The 15,389-nt window shown below is 42.7% G+C and overlaps 2 protein-coding genes across 4 annotated transcripts in view; both read right to left on the bottom strand.

The window, feature by feature from the left end:
• Positions 1 to 474: 474 nt before the first annotated feature.
• Positions 475 to 9,592, bottom strand: cnppd1 (cyclin Pas1/PHO80 domain containing 1). The gene is made up of 8 exons (XM_041855677.2): positions 9,393 to 9,592; positions 8,702 to 8,804; positions 8,510 to 8,591; positions 8,283 to 8,403; positions 7,403 to 7,531; positions 5,008 to 5,069; positions 3,734 to 3,851; positions 475 to 3,375 (listed from the first exon to the last, which is right to left on the bottom strand). Exons 1-8 carry the CDS (start codon positions 9,453 to 9,455, stop codon positions 2,698 to 2,700), a joined length of 1,356 nt encoding a protein of 451 aa, XP_041711611.2. The 5' UTR covers positions 9,456 to 9,592; the 3' UTR covers positions 475 to 2,697.
• A 2,608-nt stretch (positions 9,593 to 12,200) lies between these two features.
• LOC121545202 (ATP-binding cassette sub-family B member 6-like) overlaps positions 12,201 to 15,389 on the bottom strand; it is a 43,820-nt gene continuing 40,631 nt past the window's right edge. For all 3 annotated transcript variants that reach the window (XM_041855675.2, XM_041855674.2, XM_041855676.2), the window contains 4 exons: positions 14,793 to 14,905; positions 14,031 to 14,125; positions 13,646 to 13,714; positions 12,201 to 13,359 (listed from right to left, as the gene is read on the bottom strand). In XM_041855675.2, coding sequence (XP_041711609.2) covers positions 13,209 to 13,359; positions 13,646 to 13,714; positions 14,031 to 14,125; positions 14,793 to 14,905 — 428 coding nt within the window. In that variant the 3' untranslated portion in view covers positions 12,201 to 13,208. The remainder of the gene's footprint in view (positions 13,360 to 13,645; positions 13,715 to 14,030; positions 14,126 to 14,792; positions 14,906 to 15,389) is intronic.

Here is a 15,389-nt window from a genome sequence, read left to right as displayed (position 1 = left end):
GAGTTGAAACCTGATCCTTGATTAGCAGTCCTACTCTGAGATGCTTTGCGAATACGGGCCCACAGGGCAGGAACCCCAGATATTCTGCTCCAATGCATTTTGAGGAGACGAGGACGTGAGGAACGAAAGAAATACAATTGAGATTCCAAAGATGGTGGCTTAGGTGACAGTGCCTTAGCCTGGTCCCAGATCTGTTTGTGCCGTCTTGACAAAGACCATGTGAATTGGCAAGACAGCCCAAACAAATCTGGGACCAGGTTAATGTCGCCTTGCTTGACACCACACATGTAGATCAGTGCCTGTGTGACTGCAGTTCCTAGATGTGAGCTCAAATGGCATATTGCTTTCTAGGGTGTGTGATTAATAGATTGTGAGATGAATAGCTCAATGTTGACAACTCACATTACATACTGTATGTCAAAGTGGACCATGTGGACAGTGATACAAGCATATATGACAAATAAAAACCAAACCTTTAAGGGTCAAGCATTTTATTATATATATTTTTACAGATTTCTACACATTGACTGTTTTGTACATGGTTTACAAAATTCAAGGATATCGTGCTTCAAAATCTAAGTCTGATTTGAATTTGTTCAATTGCTGAAAGTATCTAAATAAACAAAAGCCAAACTTCATGGAGTTATTGTCCTAGGGACCCCAGTGCCTCATGGCTTTGTAAGAAACGTGTCAATGTAAAACCAAGTCAAATGTAGAAATATCACAAATTCCCTAGCAAGAACCTTCTCTCTTGAGTAGAAAAATATGAGAAGAGCTAACTGTTTTTCAGGGTTGAGAGACATAGAAATAGTATTACTAGAATTGACATCCCCATTCAAGTAATTATATTTCTAAGGAGAAAGAAGCCATTTCCAATTTTGAGCGGGTGGAAAAGGCAAATTATGTGCGAGTGATTGAGTGGCTGGTTTACTGTTGTCAGGTCTCCCCAACCAAATGGGTATGTTAAAGAGGGATACTAATTAATTGCACTAATTGAAAAACAGACATTTCTATTTTTAAAAAAGTGTTATGTTTTGCACAATACACCTCATCCATATGAGGATGTTATGTTTCCATGATTAGGTTATTGGATGAAAATCGCATTCATTAGATACATTTTCAAAACATTCATGTTTAATGTTGGCGTCATATTCAAAACGCTTATTTAAAAAACGGCAAACAGTGGACTGGTTATGACCTATTTCAGTTGCGTGGCATTATGTTGTGCAAACATGAAAACAGAGATGGCCACTGCATTCTATCATGGTAAAATAAATAGTTACCTGAAAAAAAAACTAAAGGCTGCACTCTCAGAGTTGCAGCTGTCCCCCTGTGCTATCTGAGTTCAGCGTCATGTTCAGTAGGCATGAAATGAAACAAATGTCCCAAAAAAGGGGGGGGAGGGGGGTTGTACTCGCTGAACTTGTCCAATAACAAACGTCTATTTTCATTTACTGTTGCAAAGCAGTTTAAAGCATTTCGCTACGATGTGCCCTAATGAACACGACCTGAGAGGGGCAGCCATACTGAGATATCAATTTACTGTTTACTGTTTTTTCACTGGAATAAAAAAAACATTTAATCTCTACTGTTGTTCAGTGCAGGGACCAGTAGCCATCTGTGACTTCACTGGTCTAAATATGATTAACAAACAAAAAAAAGCATAAATATGTTGAAATCTTTAAAATAACAACTGCAGTAAATGAGAGAATAATGACCCAAAACTCCATGGCAAAGCATATGTAGGCTAGCTAGTTGTCTCTAGCTTGAGTGCAAGTCTGTTTGTGCCATCATTCCAACTCCTTGTCACGCAATGTTTGGCTTGACAAGAACAGCAATGGAGTTGGCAAGGGCACAAACAGATATGGGACCAGACTAAACTGACTCCCTTCTTAAATCCATTATGTTCACTTTCTGTGAGACTCATTGGCGCGCTACAATACAGTACTGACTTAGAAAGCAGCCTTGCTTTTGTCGAGACAACTTACTTTCGCAACACATTCTCAAATAGCTATGATGTCGCATCAAAACTTAACTCCTCCAACTCAAAACATGACTTAACCTAACTCCTACAAGCCCCCATTTTCAAACATAGGTAAGGAGTAGGTAGCTTGGGTACCAGTCTGTTTGTGCCATCATGCCACTTTGTCATGCCAAACATGTTTGACATATGACAAGGAGTGGCAATGAGTGGAATGATGACACAAACAAATCTGGGACCCAGGCTAAAGAGTAGGTAGTAACAAACGCTGTGTGGGTATGGTAGCCATGCTAAACACTTTTTTTTTGTCTTTTGAAACCAAACCTGAAATATTAGTTTGCCATGTACACACCTTCTAGACCTCAAACACCTCCTTGACTTCGGAAACACCCATTGAAAAGCTATGTGATCCAACCTCCTTTGAAAAATAAATGTTAGAAAAGACATGAGGGGCTGAGTACAGAACTCAGATCTCATGCTGTTATGAGTTAATCTTACTTATTTACACCAATTCAGCTGGCATCAAACCACTGTACAAAATGTGCTACTCACCTTTAGGGTCTCTTATCTCAAATTTAGACAGTATATGCAAAAAAAAGCATATACAAAACAAAATCAATCCTTTCACTGCAACGGATGCATTCTGAAAAATCAGCTGGTTTAATTTGGAGTCCGGCGTCATCGTCATTGCAGTGGCTTGTTTTGTCCGTCTGTGTCTAGCTGGGCATGAGGAGAGATGGGGCTTTCTCGATGGGCAGCATGAACTGTGGGCAGCAGGGTCCGACACGGAGGGTTGCCATGCTATTCAGACAGGAGTCCAGGAACATCGGGGCGGCTCCGTAGAGGAGGGGGGAAGGGGCCAGCCACGGTGCTGCGGGGTGTCCAGGGTGTCCAGGCTCAAGTAGTGGAGCAGAGGTGTTCCGTGGGCCGCACTGGATAGAGCCAGGAGGGAGGCTCCCCACTGTCACTGGGCAACCGGGGAAGTGCAGGGAGGAGGCGGACAAGGCTGGTTCAGTGTCAGGCTGGGGGTCTGGGTCAGTGTGGCCCCGCGAGGTGAGGAGAGAGCCCCATAGACACAGTATAGAGGTCTGGGAGGAGGTTGGCGAGCCGTGGTTGTGGTCGTCGTGGGTGTGGAGAGTGCCAGGCCGGCGGTTGTGACTGTCGTTGCCCAAGACGCAGCAGCGAGGGAGGTCGGATGCTGGACTGGGGGTCTCTGGGACTGGGAGCTGGACTGGTGGTGGTGTTGGAGACAGGCTGGAGCTCGGCAGGTGGACTTGGCTGACTGGGGCCAGGGGCTGGCTGCTCCTGGGGAGGCTGAGCTGCTGCAGCACAGCGCTGGTGGCAATAAGGCCCGCCACACTGGTCAGATACACCAGCCCCAGCATGCAGGTCACCTGGAGAGAGGTGAGGACATGTGGATTTAGTGGATTTCTTTCATTATGTTTTTCCTTTTCCCCCAAACTGACTACTTTCAAAAGTGTTGCTTCTTTCAATCAACACATAGTTTACGTGGGTTTCTGCAATGAGCAGTTTTCGGAAATTGATGTTACTTTCAGGGGTGTTTCTGAGACTAGAGTTGTGTCCATTAGACACAAAACAGGAGAAAACGTAATACCTGAATAAGTCAAATAAAAAACGCTATTTTCTATTTCAAAATGTTCTGCTACGTTGTGCCCATACTGAGCACGACCCACAACTCAGTCCTTCAGTGCACTGTGGACCCCACTGCCCTGCCCTCTGACCCCTCCTCACCTTGGCAAAGCGCAGGTAGAGGGCCGTCAGTGCCTGTCGCCACGCCGCCTGCTCCAGCAGCACACAGAGGTCAGTGTAGGTGAACCAGCCTCGCTTCATCCCCTGCTTCACTGCAATACTGGAGTCACAACAGGCCAGAGTTAATACACACACACACACACACACACACACAACACACACAGACCACACTCAATGCAAACACAGAGAGAGAGAGAGATGTACCTAGAACAGAGGCTGGCAAACAAATGACTACGGTCATGTGACACACACAACCAACCCTTTGTTTGAACTAGCAGCTCTGTATCAGATCTACAGCCCCTATGCCAGCCAAATTACCACAAGAACTTGACACTACTGATTTAGATATTCCCTGAAAAATCATGGGGCCTCCAAAAACAGAAGTCTCTATGACATTCCCAACACTTCATAGCTTCTTGTGTTTCTAATGGTTCTAATGCATTAGGAGTCTCTCACACACACCCCGACACACAGGCCGATTTTTTCTTGAGCGGATGGTCAGGGGGTCGGAACATAATTACAAATATTTTTGTAGACTACAAATTGACTACAAGAAGCCCAAACCGATATAATTTTTGACTAAAACAATAATTTCAAATCTTGCATACATTTGTATACGATCACATATACGGTATATCTCTCTATTATGCATAGGAATAATTTGGAACAGAGTTCCAGAATTAAAATCCCTTGGAAATGATTTGCTGGGGGCCTCCCGAGTGGCGCAGTGGTCTAAGGCACTGCATCGCAGTGCTAGCTGTTCGAGTCCAGGCTCTGTTGCAGCCGGCCTCGACCAGGAGACCCATGGGGCGGCGCACAATTGGCCCAGCGTTGTCCAGGTTAGGGGAGGGTTTAGCCGGCAGGGATGTTCTTGTCCCATCGCGCACTAACGACTCCTGTGGCGGGCCGGGCGCAATGCACGCTGACACGGTCGCCATGTGTACGGTGTTTCCTCCGACACATTGGTGCGGCTGGCTTCCGGGTTAAGCGGGTATTGTGTCAAGAAGCAGTACGGCTCGGTTGGGTTGTGTTTCGGAGGACGCACGGCTCTCGACCTTCGCCTCTCCCGAGTCCGTACAGGAGTTGCAGCGATGGGACAAGACTGTAACTACCAACAAGGAAATGTTTTTTTGCTCTGAAAACTTAGGTGGCCAAATATAAATCACCTGTGGGCCAAATACGTCCCACAGGCCGCCAGTTGGGGAACCCTGCACTAGCACGAAAAACAATCTACGTGAATGACAAGAATCACAAACCTGGTTTCTAGTTGATCCAGTATGCCAAAGTAGTCCCCGGGCTCAGTGAAGAGGCTCCACTCCTGAAACACAGAAGCGTGAGCAGCTGTCAGATAGCATATCATGGCCATGCAAATACAGTACAATGGGATTTAAATATTAGTGATGCGCGGGTTGACACATATCCTGCAGTCCCCGCGGTTATATCCGTGGGGCGGGTGGGTTTAGGGTTATGAAATATTGTGTGGATGAAGTGGGGGGTGGGTGGCAGCAATGTTCGAGCTGCAGTAGGCCTCGCCGTAACTAATCAGAGCTGCAGTAGGCCTATATGCAAATAGACCATTGCCATGGATTGGTGCCATTTACTTTGAACTGGACTGTGTTTACAGCATAGTCGTGAGTAGATGCACTTGTTTTGAGATCAAAGCAAGAGCTACATGTAGCGACGTGTGCACATTTGTTCATATCCTTTGCTAGTTTGTGAGTTATTAGCCCAGTTATAGATCATTTCTAGTCAGCAATGGGGGACTGATTGCTTCCTACAAGACCACAAAACGCGTTGGGTAAAGAGCTTTTTTTTTGTCTTATAAAAAGGGGCAGTGTTGTATTCTGAGACCGGCTTGAATAAGCTAAGTAGCCAATAGGCAGAGGGTAGCATAATTTGTCTGATTCTCTGTAATAATGGTATGGGAATAATGACGTTTTTATTTTGTAAAGTGGTTTCTTGCATCAAACACAACAACATTTTCAGTCACCTCCTTGTCTGAAGGACAAGTGGATAAACAGGTTAATGTCAAGCTCGGCATGTTTTTTTTAAAACGTCTCATGGAATACAGGTCTACGTTGAACACCAGCCTACAGTAGCAGCCAATCTGTGAACGATAGAACAGCTATTTCCACATTAAAATGTTATGGGATGCCTTTTCTCCATTGTTTTTGATGGTAGGCCACTCTGGTAGGCTTACATTATGATCAAATGGCCACAGAAGCCTACTTGGGCACTGTTAAAACTTAAAGCGGGTACAGCCTCAATGTTCACAGTAAACACGCGCCGGAAGTTGCACAGAATTTTCACAACTTTCAAGTGCTGAATTCTTTTTGAGGGAACATTGGGTGGCGGGCAGGTTGAATACAGAAAAAACAATACATGTATCATTCTTGTGCAATTTATATCGCTAGGCTACATTTATGTTTCTTTCATTATTTTTGGCTATCTGGCATTAGAGTGTAAGCCTAAGCTTTAGGGCCTAACTGTACGCACACCAAATAGCCTACACCCCATGCTTTTGTGAACGGGCCGGGCAGAAAAAAATGAATGGCGATCCACTGAAGCAAAAAGGACAATGAGTTTAATTCAATAAGAGAAAAGCTACGAAATGGAGAGTTGAAAATAATAATGAAAAAGGGAGGCAAGAAAAGTAATGTTTGGGAAAGATTTGGTGAAGTGGTAAAAGAGGATGATAGCAGTGTTATGTGTGATGATTGTGAAGCACTATACTTTAAATAGGGAACTGTAGCCTACTGTTCAGATGGGTTAAATGGAAACTGAAATCTGGACACTGACTGTAGGTCTATAACCTCTCACAGCCTTAATATTAACTCCTGCAGAATGTAGCATTTCGTGCAGTAAAATTATACACCAAATGTAGGCAACATTTTGACTCGGGAACAGTAGTGGAGAAATATGATTTATTTATTTCAGCATCTTGAGAGAATGCGAATAAGCAATTAGATACCGTCTGTAAAGGTGCTATCTTTATCAGCATCATAAAAGCTGATAGTATTTCAAGCACAAAATATGCATCCAAGCTGAACTGAAATATTTTCAGAAACACGTTGGGTCATTTTCACAGTATTCTATTTGCTTACAACCAGTCAAACTGATGCCATTTGGACATTTCACACAGAAGATATTTCCTTTGTTTTTGTTATTGAATTTTCTCCCGGTCGCTGAACGTCTTTGCTCCATGAAAGAAGCAGAGACGACAGAAAACTTTACCAATGTCAACTAGATTGAAGCATTCATTCTATCGATTTATGACATTATTCTGGTGAGCAAGGGTTTATTTAGTCTTCTGGGGCTACATACAATGACAGAAGAGAAGCTGCATGTATCTAATTATAGACAAGTTTACTAAAAAAACCGACCAAAATGTCAGAAATTATAAGCAGAAACATATCTAAAATCAGGCAAAAAAAATCCTGCACCCTCTGTCAAAAAATCATTCTGCCGTCTCTGTAGCCTACAGTGCATTTTCTGTATTAGCGGGTTAGGGTTGGGCCTCAGATTTTCAATGCGGGCGGGTGCGGGTGAACAAACGGTTGACCCACGCACCACTATTAAATATATGGCTCTGAGTGGGATCCCACATTTCTGAGCCTGTGTGTATAGTATGTAATACTATGTATAACTTACAATGGCATCGAGGAAATTCATCTCCAGGGTGTTGACAGTCTGGACGTCCAGTTTCCCAGCTGCCCCCCACTCGTCGTTGAACACCTCCTCGTCCTCCCCTTCGTCGTACAAATATTTGCTGGCAACCATCTGGAGGAAAGGCGACACAGGATTAGGGGGTTAAGATCAGTCCATATGTCATAGAAAGCAAGATGTGTTTGCATCCATCTCCTCACACATACTACACAGGCGATTCCATCCTAATACTTGTTATTTTTGACTTGACTATTGTTATTATTGTTACTGACTGATGTACTGCATTGTTGAAGGAGCTATCACATAAGCATTTTGCTGCATCTTTTATACCTGCTGTAAACTGTGCGTGACGAATAACATTTGATTGGATTTTAAAACATGACAGGACGCTTTCCCAGACACAGACTTAAGCCTACCCCTGGTCAAAAAACCACATTGCAGATTCTAAATTGAACAAGAATTAGGTGTAGTATATGGGTCTTGGCCCTACATGCCCAGCAGATAATAGAGAGACCCATGTTCATAACAAGCTGTACTGTGCCCATCACATGCATAGCCTTAACCTAATTCTGTCGAGAAGACCTGTGCTTTTCAGTCACCCACATTGCCATTGCATAATTCTGGTAAGAGGACCTAATGCTTATCACCTAGGCTAAATAGCCTTGGCTTAATTCTGGCGAGACAACCTGTGCGTCCCAAATTTCCCCCTATTCCAATCAATCAATCAAAAACATATTCTCACATGCTTCGTAAATAACAGGTGTAGACTAACAGTGAAATGCAGATCTTGGCTCTGGTCAAAAGCAGTACACTACAATGGGAATAGGGTGCCATTTGAGATGCATCCAACCTTTGGCCCACATACCATGGAGATAAGGAAGAGGTCAGAGGAGGAGATCTTTCGCAGGTATTCGGGGTTCCTGTGTCGTAACCTTTCGATGTAGACCAGGGCCAGCATCATGGCACACGGAGAGATACACGCCTCCCTGAAAAACAGACCAACTATATTAAGTTATGAAGACCATTACGTGCCCAGAAAGGATAACATGGAAAGTGTCAACATTCACTGACTTGATGCCACTGACAACATACCTCGCGACATGAGCAGCATATTTCTTGTGCAGTTTTCGAATTGGGCTAGGGGCAGACTTCTGAAGGAATTCCACAGCAATATCTAGAAATCATATTCAGAACATAATAATAATCAATTATTCAAATTCACAACATAATAATCAACACAGTCACACATGGACAGGACATAACCTAACAGACAAAATAGCTAACCTGTAACAGGACAGGAAAGGGAATCTAGAGAGCCATCTTGGTCCAGGCCATAGTACAATCGCTTCCGTACTCTCTCAGACAGTTTCTGATGTCCAGGAAGAAACTGTGAAGGCAGATCAGATAGCAAAGTTCATAATTGAGCGACACGCCTACATGACAAAAAAGAACCTGAAATAACGTTAGCTAGCAAACTTTACACAAACAAGTCACGTCAACACAGTTGGAATAATGTACCTAGCTAAATAGCTATCCCACAAATTGCCTCTTATATTCGGTTATCCCACTGTGTTTGCTGGCTACCGTCTTACGAGGTAAGGGTTAACGTTAGCTTCAACTTCACGACTTGTCACCTAAATCCAGAACAACCACATTCACATGTAGCTAACGTTAGCAAGCTGGTTAGCTACGTTAACGTTAGTTAGTCCAATACCGTACAGTAAGCGTTAACCTAGCCGTGTTTTGATGTTCAATTATAAGAAAGGCATACAAACACGTTTTGTTTAACCTGGTATACATATTTAAAATGCAATTACCAAATATGTCGTAAACTCATATCATCCCGTAAACTGTTATCGTTAACTAAATACCTCCCTAAACTAGCCAACTCAGCTAGCGTTGACAACGTAGCTAGCTAACTAGCCTGCTATTGTAGGCTTAATGACAGGCCAAGGCGAGTGAAAACGTAACTTACCGTAAACTCCTGAAAGTCCGAAAATTGAAATGTTCGTTCACTAAACAATTCGTTGAAATCCATGCTGTCTATCCAACATTAGCCAAATACTAGAAAGAGAGAAATCTAGCTGAATATCTATAAAACGGCGCCTGGTCTTCCTCAGGCTAGCTAGCTAGCACATCAGCAACCCCCGTTGTGATGGCTGACAAGCCCGCTTAGAAACCAATCAACAGCTGAGATGAAGGAGGGAGGGAACAGTCTAGGGAACAATTATGTAATGTACTGTATGGCTACAAACAGTTGTCTAATAATATAAAGCTAGCAATATGGTAAATTAGTAAAAACAGAGCCCACTTTGTCATAATACACCTTTAATTATACAATTTATTAACATATAAATACAAAGAAAAAACAAACCATTTATGTATTTGACATCCAGGCATGGACTGATGCCACACACACATAGGAAAAGTGACAAAGGCAAAGATCACACTAAAAACAAACTATGCCCCCAAATCGCATACAAAACAGTTTGACATTGTGTCAAAGCAGTTAATATCAAAACAGATTTTGGTTGGGTGCATTTTTCTCTGTGTCAATCAGTGGAGGCTGCTGAGGGGAGGACGGCTCATAATAATGGCTGGAACGGTGCAAATTGAATAGCATCAAACACATGGAAACCAATTGTTTGATGTATTTGATACCATTCCACTTATTCCGCTCCAGTCATTACCACGAGCCCATCCTCCCCAATTAAGGTGCCACCAACCTCCTGTGGTGTCAATGTCACTCATTGACACAGAGAACATTTCAAACTCATGGTGCATTAGTGTAAATAATTTGACTGCACCGGTTTGCGCACATTGTACACCTACAAATGATTGACTGCTGTCGTGGTAGAGCAATGATTTGATAGCAGAACCACTCTAGCTCTTTGGTATTACTTCTGCAGTCACCAATGCTCAAATGCATTTGGGATTAATCTAATTATTTCACAGTCTGACATAACTTTTCATGATGTAAAGTCCGTTGTGCATTATATGGATGGTAAGAATGTCAGTTTTCACTTCCCCTTGATTAATGCAGACAGTTTCAAATTCCAATTCAACTCCAAACCCGTAATCCTATGGCCTTAACGTAGATATAAAGTCCCCATTTTCTCTCAAATAACTCAAGTTCAGCTAAATGGCTAGATCTTCCCTTATGGCCCTTTCTTAAATAAATGAAACAGAACTTTACAATACATACTGTAAATGGAGTGTGATTATTATCAACAGATATTGACAAACTCCACACTGCCTTGGGAATGCAAGGCATACATATTTACAAATTCAAATACAGACTAATTTATTCCATTAAAATAAAAATACACTGACAGTAGTTCTTTACTCAAAACGGGTAGCAGCATAGACAGGGTTGAGAATAGAGTTCATTCATAGATAAAGGTTTGCTTTTCTGCTGGGAATTTTGTCAATTATATCGGTTCTGTTCTCTTGCCAGTAGTTCTTATTGATCACCATTGGTGACAAATAAAAGTTACAGCCAGGATAATTTTGCAAGTATCAGTCAACACCTAGACTGTACATGATAATGCCAGAGTCTGATTGGAGTAAAATTGATGCAGCTTGGATGTGAAACGGACCAAATACAGACTAAATATCTGTTTTACTAATAACCAAATTTAGATTTTAAAGTTGAAGTTCTCATACACATACCTTGTACTTAGATTTTTTTTTTAACAATTAGAGTGCAACTGATTTCTTTGTTAAACAGTCAAATCGGTCTGAATCTCTTCATTAGTCTAATGTAAATCTATTGCTTGTATAGTAGCTAACAAAAATGTTCCCGTCTCATTAGCTAAAAAGTGGGTATAGTACAAAATATATATACACTACAGTTCAAAAGTTTGGGGTCACTTAGAAATGTTATTGTTTTCGAAAGAAAAGCAATTTTTTTAGTCCATTAAAATAACATCAAATTGATCAGAAATACAGTGTAGACATTGTTAATGTTGTAAATATCTACATAGGCGTACAGAGGCCCATTATCAGCAACCATCAGTCCTGTGTTCCAATGGCACGTTATGTTTTCTAATCCAAGTTTTTCATTTTAGAAGGCTAATTGATCATTAGAAAACCCTTTTGCAATTATGTTAGCACAGCTGAAAACTGTTGTGCTGATTAAAGAAGCAATAAAACTGGCCTTCTTGAGCCTAGTTGAGTATCTGGAGCATCAGCAATTGTGGGTTCGATTACAGGCTCAAAATGGCCAGAAACAAAGCACTTTCTTCTGAAACTCGTCTATTCTTGTTCTGAGAGATGAAGGCTATTCCATGTGAGGAAATTGCCAAGAAACTGAAGATCTCGTACAACGCTGTGTACTACTCTCTTCACAGAACAGCGCAAACTGGCTCTAACCAGAATAGAAAGAGGACTGGGTGGCCCCAGTGCACAACTGAGCAAGAGGACAAATACATTAGTGTGTCTAGTTTGAGAAACCAGCGCCTCACAGGTTCTCAACTGGCAGCCTCATTAAATAGTACCCGCAAAACACCAGTCTCAACGTCAACAGTGAAGAGGCGACTCCGGGATGCTGACCTTCTAGGCAGAGTTGCAAAGAAAAAGCCATATCTCAGACTGGCCAATAAAAAGAAAAGATTAAGATGGGCAGTCTGAGATATGGCTCTGGATAAGAGCGTCTGCTAAATGACTAAAATGTAAATGAAATAATGGGCCACTGTACACCTATGTAGATATTCCATTACAAATCAGCCGTTTCCAACATTACCAATGTCTACACTGTATTTCTGATGAATTTGATGTTATTTTAATGGACAAAAACATTGCTTTTCTTTCGAAAACAAGGACATTTCTAAGTGACCCAAACTTTTGAACAGTAGTTTATAATTTACAATGAACCTGTTCAATAAGACCATCTCTAGATGTTGTAAATAAAACTAATATTTACATTTCTCAACCCCTAAACATTAGTCAACAATTCAAAGTGTTGTGAGACACTGTGCCTAACTGCCTATACCCGCGCTTAAGGGTAGGTATTCGTCTACTTTGGACTTGCTGCCACTTCTCTGGACGGCTGCAATCAACAGACTTCAGACAGCAAGAAGACGGATTATACTGAGTCCTGGGTCGTGTTCATTAGGAACTAATCTCTCATGGACAGACGCATGTAACATAACTGGTATCGTAGTGTCTGTCAACAGACTGTGGGATGCGACAACAGTGAGGTGCACAGATTTTATTATTATTATATATATTATTTTTTTCTCCCACCGATCATTTCGAGAAATCATGATTATGCAGGTGGGGGAGGGGGGGAATGGAGCTACCGCCCTGCTTCTGCTACTTGTTCTAGTATATTTTCCCACACGTCTCCCCCCAGAATTTTATGGAGCATCTGACTCAATTACATATTATTTTTTGTGTGTGTGTGTGTGGGGGGGGGTGGTTCAGAGATTAATTACGCACTAAACGGATCAAAACAGACTGCAATAAGGAGGGACTACCTGGACTTGTCCAATAAGAAACACTAATTTTAAAAACATTTTCTGTTAGTTGCCCTAATGAACACGATCCTGAATACACTTAAAAACAACTGGCCTGAGGCATTCATGGCACAAACATTTTGATTGAATGACCAAACATAAAATACCAAATAAATATGTGCTTAACTTCACTCATAACAGAATGAACCTCAATGGACGGATACCCTAAAAAAGTGCAGAAAAAACAGCCTTTTGAGGCATCTAATCCTCTCCCTGCATCCCTCGTCCACCTCTTCACAATATCTACATATCCTTGACCTCTCACTCTATCCTCAGTGGCCTTCAGTGGCTGATGGGGGCTGTAGTTTCTCAGACTTCCTGTCTTTGGCTTCTGTGTCAGAGGCTGAGTCCGAGTCCTGGGCCTGTTGCTGCTTCATCCACATGTCACAGTACAACCCTCCCTTAGCCAGCAGCTCATCATGCCTGGGAGGGAGAAAGTGGAGAATATGTATTAACAATGGGGACACACAATCACCATTACCATCATGATCATGTACTATGCCAAGATGTACCCACATGGGCACTATATGGTTTTGAGAATAGGACTATAGTGTGCGAAGTATCATAAACATTGGCCTGTCCCATTCTTGATGTTTACATACATTCTTTAGCTATTTGTTTCTTGAAGAGCATAAAACAATATTTTGATTGGAATAGGCTTGTGGAGTGTGCAACAATAGAACAATCACTCTTTCAACCATTCACTCACCGTCCTCGCTCTGCAATCTGACCGTCACTTAGAACAAGAATCTGGTCGGCACCGATGATGGTCGACAACCTGAAGACAGACAATTCACAATCAGACCAGACAGATCCAAACCATATAAATGTAGGATTAGAGGGGAGAAATGTGTGTGTCCTAATCACAGGAGGTTGGTGGCATCTTAATTGGGGAGGACGGGCTCGTGGTAATGGTTGGAGTGGAATGGTCTCCAATACGTCAAAACACAAGGTTTCCATGTGTTTGACGCCATTCCATTCACTCCGTTCCAGCCATTATTATGAACCGTCCTCCCCTCAGCAGCATCCACTGATCCTAATGTATGGATTCCCTCTATACATGCATTTTGGTCCACCTGAGACTCATCCTTTACCTGTGAGCCACGACGATGGTGGTCCGATTGGAGCACACTCTGGTGAGCGATGCCTGAATGTTGCGCTCGGTCTGTGTGTCTAGAGCAGATGTGGCCTGTGCAGAGGGAAAGCTTTATGAGATAGGTCACATGTCTAAAATATTGAAGTTCAGTGAACTTGTATTAATCCACTGTAACACAATATGACAGGGGGATCAGTGGTGTGGGGGCAAACATTGGCCCTCTCCGAATACGTTAAGAATGCATCCTTGCTTCCTCTCGTCCTTGAAGAAATATCTGATCTGACATGGCTGGAATGGTGTAAGCTAAGTGATAGAGCCGTTGCTTTCACCTATCAATTTGTGTAAGCTCAGCGATAACTTCAAGGAGAGGAGGGAGGAAGTGTGTGTGTTTAAAGTATTTGAACGCTCTGGGGTGAAGTTTCCCCTCCCCAATTCTAAACTTAACCAAAAAAAAATGCTAAACTGACTCAAGATCAGTGTCTAGGGCAAGGATGGGCAACTCCAGTCCTCGAGGGCCTGATTGGTGTCACACTTTTGCCCCACCCCCAGCTAACACACCTGACTCCAATAATCAACTAATCATGACCTTCAGTTTAGAAGTACTTTAAATAAGCTGTGTTTGCTAGGGATGGGGGGAAAAGTGTGACAACTCCGGCCCCCAAGGACTGGAGTTGCCTATCCCTGGTCTAGGGGCATCTTCACCCTACACCTATTTGAACAGGGTCATTGACCCTCCTGGTGGCCCTTCCTGAAAGTTTACCTCATCCAGCAGGATGATCTGAGGGGCCTTGAGGATAGTCCGGGCGATAGCCACCCTCTGCTTCTCCCCCCCGCTCAGCTTCAGACCCCTCTCGCCCACCTGGGTGTCATATCCTGGGAGGGGGACAGACACAGCCAAAGACACAAATGTCACTCACCTCATACAGTAACAATGCACCTGGCACCTACTGTGTGACCTCTGCAAATCTCCCCACTTGTTTCAGGAAATGTAGATTTGCATGTAAATGCTTCAGCAAATGTGGTTGGTAAATACAAACCCTTAAAACAACAATATTGACACCCATAAACCAACTTCAGGTTAAGTACAGCCAGAATTATAATGGCAGCATACAGCGCTGGTTTCCAAGACACAGATTAAACCTAGTCCTGGACTCAATGTAGAATCTCTATTGAAATATTTGTTTTGTCCAGGACAAAGCTTATTTAACCCTTACCAGATAAATTGACTGAGAACACATACTTATTTACAGCAACGATCTGGGGAATAGTTACAGGGGAGATGAGGGGGGGCAAGAATGGGCCAATTGGAAGCTGGGGATGATTAAATTGCCATGATGATATGAGGGCCAGATTGGGA

The sequence above is a fragment of the Coregonus clupeaformis genome, chromosome 29, assembly GCF_020615455.1.
Source record: "Coregonus clupeaformis isolate EN_2021a chromosome 29, ASM2061545v1, whole genome shotgun sequence".
NCBI classification, from domain to species: domain Eukaryota; kingdom Metazoa; phylum Chordata; class Actinopteri; order Salmoniformes; family Salmonidae; genus Coregonus; species Coregonus clupeaformis.
The sequence above is the reverse complement of the archived record's forward strand: the minus strand, read 5'-3'. Positions and strand labels throughout refer to the sequence as shown.